The sequence below is a fragment of the Calonectris borealis genome, chromosome 9 (genome assembly GCF_964195595.1).
Source record: "Calonectris borealis chromosome 9, bCalBor7.hap1.2, whole genome shotgun sequence".
Taxonomy (NCBI): domain Eukaryota; kingdom Metazoa; phylum Chordata; class Aves; order Procellariiformes; family Procellariidae; genus Calonectris; species Calonectris borealis.
The window spans coordinates 16,093,789-16,102,134 of NC_134320.1; the positions used below are offsets into that span (position 1 = coordinate 16,093,789).

The window sequence follows — 8,346 nt, forward strand, 5'->3', positions numbered from 1 at the left end:
ATCTTAGCTACTGTGTGGAGTCTCTTCTCAGTCTGCTGTTCACGTTCTGTGAACAGAGTATAGTGGTATATATAGAGTACACAGTAAAAGACTGGCTTTGCGCAACTGGTGCGGGCAGTGCAGGGTGAAGGGAAGTGTTTGGTTTTGGTGATGAAAATAGAAATCTGTCTTCATGTCTGTGCTCTGGGGAGCTGATCAGATATTTTATGGCATGATACCATCATTATAGCTTGAAGAACTGATTTCAGAGCTGGCTTCTGTAATTGCCTGATAGTTTAACCTCTCTCCATTCCCCCAAAAGAGGAGTACATACTACCTTCGTTCATGTTGCCTTGTTCATCAGTAGATGTAAAGCAAATTGTAAAATTAGACTGGCTTGACATTTGTAGCTCTTCATTCACTCACGCACAAACCAACCCCCTGATGCCAGTCCAGCTTTTTTCTTATACCAGAGAGAAAATAAGAAAGTGAGTCAATTAATATTTTCTTTTCTTTTTGAAGTGTTGGGGAAGCATTTGGATACCATGGAAATGAGTGACAATATGGTGAAAAACTGGTTTAGGTGGTGTTTAAGAAGTTAAATTTAGTCCTGGAAGTAGCTTTGCTGTGTTTTACCAGAGGCTTCTGCTTTTTTCCATTGCTCCCAGTATGATATTTCGGATGGGCTTCACCCATTCTCAGGAGTGCAGGAACGGCCCTGCCCTGAGTCAGGTGATACTAAAGGTTGGCTGAGTGCTGGGCTTGATGTACGTTTGTTTTACACGAACAGCGATGGATACCCCTGGTAGCTTTTTTTCCTGCTGGGCATGGGATGGGTTTTAATCCTGGTTAAATCCTATATCCCAGATGTGCTTGCATTCTCGTGAAAGGACTTCTCTTTCTCTTTTGCAGGCATGGTTCAGAAACTTGACCAGAAGCTGCCTGTAGCCAACGAGTACCTGCTGCTTTCAGGCGGTGTGCGGGAAGGTGTGGTGGACATTGATCTTGATGAGCTGAATGTTTATGCACGAGGCACAGACTATGACATGGATTTCACCCTGCTTGTGCCTGCACTGAAGCTGCATGACCGCAACCAACCAGTCACGCTGGACATGCGCCACTCGGCTTTGTGCCACTCCTGGCTGAGCCTGCGTCTGTTTGATGAAGGAACTATCAGCAAATGGAAGGACTGCTGCACGATCGTGGACCATATCAATGGAGCTACCAATTATTTCTTCTCTCCAACAAAAGTCGCAGACTGGTTCTATGACTCCATTAGCATTGTCCTCTCCGAGATCCAGAAAAAGCCTCAACGAGGAATGCCAAAGGTGGAGAAGGTAGAAAAGAATGGGACTATCATATCCATCATTTTGGGAGTGGGCAGCAGCCGCATGCTATACGACATTGTCCCTGTGGTGTCCTTCAAAGGTTGGCCAGCTGTGGCCCAGAGCTGGCTGATGGAGAACCACTTCTGGGATGGGAAGATCACAGAGGAGGAAGTCATAAGTGGGTTTTACTTAGTGCCTGCATGTTCCTACAAAGGGAAGAAGGACAATGAATGGAGGCTGTCATTTGCCAGAAGTGAAGTACAGCTGAAAAAGTGCATCTCCAGCAGCCTCATGCAAGCGTATCAGGCCTGCAAAGCTATCATCATCAAATTGCTGTCCCGCCCCAAAGCCATTAGTCCATATCACTTGCGGAGCATGATGCTGTGGGCTTGCGACAGGCTACCAGCCAACTACTTGGCACAGGAGGATTACGCAGCCCATTTCCTCCTGGGTCTCATTGATGATCTCCAGCACTGCTTGGTCAACAAGATGTGCCCTAACTATTTCATCCCCCAGTGCAACATGCTGGAGCATCTCTCTGAAGAAACCGTCATGCTGCATGCGCGGAAGCTGTCCTCAGTCCGCTCGGACCCTGCCGAACACCTTCGAACTGCCATCGAACATGTCAAAGCAGCCAACCGGCTAACGCTAGAGCTCCAACGGCGGGGCAGCACCACCAGCATCCCCTCCCCGCAGTCAGATGGAGGGGACACCAACCAGCCTGATGATCGATTAGCCAAAAAGTTGCAACAGCTAGTGACTGAGAACCCCGGGAAGTCCATCTCCGTCTTCATTAACCCAGATGATGTCACAAGGCCCCACTTCAGAATTGATGATAAATTTTTCTGAGCTTTCATCAATGTTTCTTAGGTTTTTTTCCTTTTGTTTCGTTTTTAAAAACTCTTGCAGTGTGCAGGGTTTTTTGTTTGGTTTTCCTTGATGACTTAGTCTCTTGTTTTTTACATATCCAGCGTAGATTGGATCTGTTGAGAACAGTCTGAATAAATTATAATTCCTGGTTCTGCAGGACGGTGCAGATTTTGAAACAGTATATTACTATTTCATATGCTGCTTTGATTTTTTTCACCCACCCAGCACCATTGTCTGTGAGTAGTTTCTAAAGGAGAACATGCCACAGTGTAATGTAGATTTTTTTCCAAGCTTCCATAATTTATGTACGTTGTTGGGCCTGCGGAAGGGAGAACTCACCTTCCATTGCTTCAGAAATTCACTTCTTTTTCCATGAGCTTCCATCACCCCTAAAGAAATGAGGAGAGACTCTGGGTTGGAAAGCACTACTGGTAATTTGACAAGGCCAAATCTACTGGGCTGAAGCCCAGTTCATCTGTTCTTCACACTTCTCACACTAGGGGAGAAAGTTGACTTCAAAGATGACGATGCAGCTTTTGGGGGAAAGAGTTGTTTCTGTTTTGATCTACTTTTTGAATGTAATTGTTCATAATTGGACCTTGTACAGTCCAGAGGGTTGTTTCTGCTGCTTTTCCATGCGGAATAAGGTTATGGAATGTTAGTTTTAGTGTGTGTAATTATTCAAAGCCTTATTTAAATTCTATTAAAGAACATACCATTATAAATGTTAATTGCACTAATGAAATCTCTGCCATTACCTCAGTCCCACTGTTTGTGTTTCTTCCATGAATTAGCATCTGTTATTAGGTCTCAGTATTGCAGATTGCTTGAGGCCCCTCGGGTCTCATGGTTTCAGGTGATTTCTTGATTGTCTTTTGTAAAAGGCTCTTCCTTGTTAGCCCTGCTATGTGTGAGAAGTCAGATTTTTGCATTGGCATATTTCCTTGGATGCGTATTGTGTGTTGCAGTGCATATTGCATTAATATGTATTGCATGTTGTTGAAACAGGTTTACCATTAGATAAGGATGTAATGCTAAAGCAGTGGTATGTGCAAAGTGAATCAGCCAGACCTCGAGCAAAGGAGCTACCTTGCTTCTGTAATGCATGTATTGGGCCTGATCCTTTATGGCAGTTACCATTCCCTTGACTCCTGCGGACTTTCTGACTTACCCTGGGACATATGAGATCTTACTTTGGTCTCATGTTTGCAGAAGTGGTGTTTGTATGTAAACTTGTGGTGCAACAGTAGCCTTGAAAAACACATACGCTTTCCCTTTGTGTGTAGGATAAGATGTATGGTAACAAGGGTTAGTCTGAGCCAAAAATAATTCCAAGAGTTCAAGGATAGAGTGACTTTTTGTGGCTGGCTGGCCAGTGACGGATATTTAGGCCTTAAATCAGCAATTTGGGCTTACTGATTATCCCAGAGAAGCTGTTCTGATCCAAACTTGATGCATGTTTTAAAATGTGATTATTAGAGCAGGTTGAAGTATTTTTAAAATATTTGACAGACAAATGAGGCACATATCTAGTAAATTCTAACAGATAAAAATTGTGTATGAAAAATGTGTCACTTTTTTAGCCCAGCCTTTCTGGTAAAGAAACCAGGCTGGTGGAGCAACACACCAGCAGCTTTGGAAACTGCTTTATTAGGTGGCAGGGAGGTTTCGATACCTGATCTAGTGCCCAAGTCATGTCTTAAAATGAAACTTTGGCTCCTCCGTCTCTTGGGCATATTTGAAAACGTCACCCCATCGCTGTAGTCAAGATGTTCACATTTACCTGAATTTACTGGTACACACTTACATGAGCCTGAAGGAGCTCTTAGAAGTTGCTGGCTAGATGGAGTGGATGAGGATTTAACTTTAAAGCACAATTGGCTAGTGATCATGAGCCCCGGTGCACTGCGGTGACGGTCCGGGGAAGGACATGTATTGACTTCAGCGGAAGCAGAACTGGATCCTACCAGTGTGGCTATTGCCAAAGATGTGTCTCCATTTAAACCTGTGTAACCTGCCGGGGGAGGCAGGAGAACCAACTGGGAATCCTCTTCAGAAGTGCTTGGAAGATGCAGATTCGTTGAAATGGTCTTTTCCCCAGTCTCCGGGACTTCTGTCTGTCTGTTGGAAAAAGAGTCTGGGCTCCAGGATGAAGTTTCCCATCTCCACATGAGAGAGATCTGCTCAGCACAAAGCAGCAGTAGCCTGGCAGGCAGAGTACTTTCCCAGGAGTCCCAGTGTCCATGCTGGTGCTCCTGAGTTATACAGAAACACAGCCTTCCTCATGCCAGTTCAACGTCCCGATGACCAGCAGTTTCAGTAGCCCATGTCAAGCTCTGGTGTGTGCTCCTTTTTTTTGGTTTTAATTAAAAAACATTTTGAAAAGTATCCATCTTGTTCTTCCTGCATTATGAGGAAAATGTGTGTGTGTTGGGTTTTTTTATGGGGAGAGGAGACTTGGTTTTTTACTGGACTGGAAAGCAATTTCCCAGGTAGGTCTGAGAGAACGTTATATCCTCTGCCCGGACTGTCTGTTTTCTAGGGAGGCAGAATCCTAATCTCCAGTAGATTTTGAATCTCAGTCTAGTGTTTCTCCTTTCCACATACTATAGCTCGACTTAATGAAGCAGGTTGCCAGCCCAGAGAGGTGATGTGTGCTTTGTATATCAGAGAACATCAAAGACACTATTTTCTCCCTCCCCTATTGTCCCCTCTTGCCTTTGAGTATATGCTGGGACAGATTTGCCAAATGCATAGGTCTCTATGTGGGATTTCAAAGTAGTGAGTGAATTTAGATACCAACGACCTATTATCTTCACTACCCCCTGCAACTTTCAAGGGAACTGCAGTGCTTTTCCTATTGGGGATTTCTTGAAAGTCCTTCACACAAGCATTTTAGAGCACCCAACCCCATGGGGTTTAAGACTTGGCCAATCTGACAAACGCTGGAGTAAGAGGGGATTTGCTTTAAACTAGCAATGTAGTCATCTTCCCTACTGACGTCAAGAGGAGACAAGTCAGTGCTGTGAGCCCGTGTCTCAATGGGAGTTTCAGTTCTGCACCCACTGCTATGGGGGATAAGAAAGATTTATTTTGCTTTTGCCCATTAGCTACCTTCCTGCTGGCTTCTCTTTGTTGGCAGGTGATGTTGCAAAAGGACTGGGACAGTTGGGGGGGGGCTGGCCGCATGTGTAAGAACGTAGGAGGTCTCATTTACTTATCTGCATATTACTGCCTCCTACACTGCTAAAACGGAGTAGAGTTCCAGCCAAGAGGGTCTGGCCTTGAGGCATCAGAAAGGTGGGGAGGAAGAAAAAGTACCCTTCAGAGGCTCCACTTCCATTTCTCAGTGTGGGCCTCCTTGGGCATCCTGGCTGTGGTCCTACTATTGGGACAAGCTTTTGCCTTTGCTCTTTCCATAGGGCTTGTGGCCAGTAGCACAATGGGAGGAGCAGCTAATTTGACTTCAGGGGGACACCTGAGCTGCTGCAGAACTGCCAGAAACAGCAGGCAGTGGGGGGCTACGCTCTGTGCTATGTTGGGGAAAGGACTCGGAGCAGAGGGGAACAACAAATAGCCCAAGAGCTTTGTGAAAGCCTGCAGTCTCTGCTCCTTCAAGCATGTTATGTGAAGCCTCAGTCACTTCTGGCTGGCTGTGATAAATCAGTTTATCCATGTTTTCCAATACTCTAGCCTGGAGAAATGTTGGTGCTGTAACCAGAAAACTACAACTGAGCATCAGAGTCATTCTTTGCAGGAGATTCAGCAAAATACTGGCAGACGTTTAACCATCCACTGCCCAGAATAGAAGCCAGTCCCCAAAAGCCATTGAAAGAGCTGTTTTATAACGATATGTCTTTTCTGTTGTCCTTCTGTCACTGTGAGAAATAGCTCAAATTTTGATTGAAATTCTTGGACTTTCCCTGATTGCCTTGTTCCAGTGGAGAGCAACCTTGCTTTGGCAGCTATGGTGGTTCTGGGCTCGACAGGGACATCTGAGCTCTGTGCCTTTCCACTTCTTGGCCTCCTTATGGAGGGTGATAGTATCCTGTGAGACAGGCTTGTGTCTGCTACAGATTGACAGGTCAGTGACTGAAACAGGCACTGAATGACAGCAGTCACTCTTGATGTGAGATGTGCCCTCAGCTCAACTTCTGTTGGCCAGTGTTGTGGGCCATATGAAATGATCTCCAAACTCTCTCTGTGGGCACTGTGCTCTAAAGCTATACCCTCTAAGGTATAGGGTGGCTGGCTTCATGCAAGGTGCTGTCCTGGTGCCAAGCGTCCACCCGTATTGAGCAGTCTCCAATCAATTGGTTAAATTTTCTGGTAAATCTGGGGTCGCAGGGAAAAATGACTGCTTAAAAGCCTTAGAAGGCCAGAGATTTCTGAAGGTCGCACACTCAGCTCTCCGGAGGCTGTGACTGGTGCCCAGACCTGGCCCCACTCAGCTGCAGCCTCTGAAAACATTTCTGTAAAGAAGGTTTATTTAAGTGTCTCGCCAATCTGCTTGCTGTGTGAATGCAGATGGCAGCTGGATAATCGGACCAAAAGTGTCCAGGAGGTGGTGGCCGGGGCTGGAGGGTCACAGGACAGGGACCAAATCCCATTAAAGTCCATTGGGACTTGAAAATGTGCTTGAAACTAAGTGTGTGCGCTTTGCTGGATCAAGGTGATTGTGATCAGACCAAAAGTAAGCAGACGTCTGTCATATTTTATCAACCCATGCATAATGCAAGTGAATGTGGCAGAGGGAAAGGGGAAGATAGGCTTTGCTAATGATTATTTCTCGATTTTTTTTTTAAAGGTATGCGTAGTTGGTGCCTAGAATTGCTTAAAAACATCCATCTGTACCTGTTTGCGGGTTCAGTGTTGGATATGTTTTGCCACTCTTTTGTATTAAAGTGAATATGTTTGAAAGGTCACTGGGCAGCTGAGTGCAATAATGTTCAGATTCTCCTGGCATTGCTCAGTGATTAGAAATATTCAGCATGCAAATAGCTCGTTCAACTTCAGCAAGTACATCATCTCCCTCCTGCCAGCCTTGCTTGGGGTGAGCTAATGGACTTTTAACATTATACAGCTTGGAGAGTGACTGTCTCTAATAGCTCCTGATTAAGCTCTCCGGAAAGGCAAATAACCATCATGGGGCAAAGGCTAAACAAGGGGAAGGGGGCAAAAAAGCACAGATATTAAAAAGTTGCTGGCCAAGGGACTCTTGCTGACATGTTTTGTGTTTAGGGAAATTCCGCGTTATAGTTAGCACATTTTGGCTTTTGACAACTGTCTGTCAAACGGATCCCAATTTATTTCCTCTGAATACTTTTAGAATAGTGATAAAATAGCCCTCCATGCCTTCTCCTCCCCCTTTGCCCATTTATAATCTATTATTTTAGGGCTGTTCTGAGAAACTATTGTGTTTTCCTATTATCATTGTCCGTGGCTCAGCACTGTGCTTCCAAGCTGAATGTCAGCTTTTGGGGGTTATTTTTATCTTCCTGACCTTCTGTGGTAGAGGAACACACTCTCATTCAGTCTCCAGACAGCCTGATTTGCCAAGCAGAGGGATGTGGGTGCATATCGGGGGCATCAGGCTCTCTTTAAACTGACTCGGCCCTGTCTTTCCCTCTCAGTTTTTGTGTGTTAGGAATATCAACATGGAAGACATGACTGAGGTCTTGCTAGGTGCAGAGAAGACATGATACGTGATTCTGAAGTCAAGCAAGCTCTAGTGCAAAGTGAAAATTGAGCCCGAACGGCCACTTTTCTCTCTGATTCTCCCTCTGACCCCTTTGTTCTAGCTTTCTTTTGGGGAGGTGGAGAGGAGAGAGATGAGCAGCTTTTGTCCACTTCAGTGGGTACAAATCATAGCTTTGGCTTAGGATGTTAGACACTTCATTCATTAATGGCTCTGTCTCCAGGGCTCCCTATTGCTTTACGACATGGGCGGACCAGGGAGAGGGTTTTATGATCTGTTCAGCCAGTTCACAACAGAACTGTGCAAAGAAAGAAATGGGCTTTTTTCATGAAGGGCTAGCGACCTTGTGTCCTTCTCCTGCCTCCTGTGTGCCATGGCTCCCACACGATATGTTAATAGCCACTTCAGGGCTTCAGCTGATGGGAGAATAAAGGCCAAGGTGCCTCTGTGCAAACCAGCCAGCTCCCTTCC

At 45.4% G+C, this 8,346-nt stretch overlaps 1 protein-coding gene across 1 annotated transcript in view; it reads left to right on the forward strand.

Moving 5' to 3' along the window:
• The window catches only part of MB21D2 (Mab-21 domain containing 2), a 58,846-nt gene extending 55,940 nt beyond the window's left edge, over positions 1–2,906 (forward strand). Inside the window, exon 2 of the mRNA XM_075158428.1 lies at positions 892–2,906. Coding sequence (XP_075014529.1) covers positions 892–2,156 — 1,265 coding nt within the window. The 3' untranslated portion in view covers positions 2,157–2,906. The remainder of the gene's footprint in view (positions 1–891) is intronic.
• Positions 2,907–8,346: the final 5,440 nt, after the last annotated feature.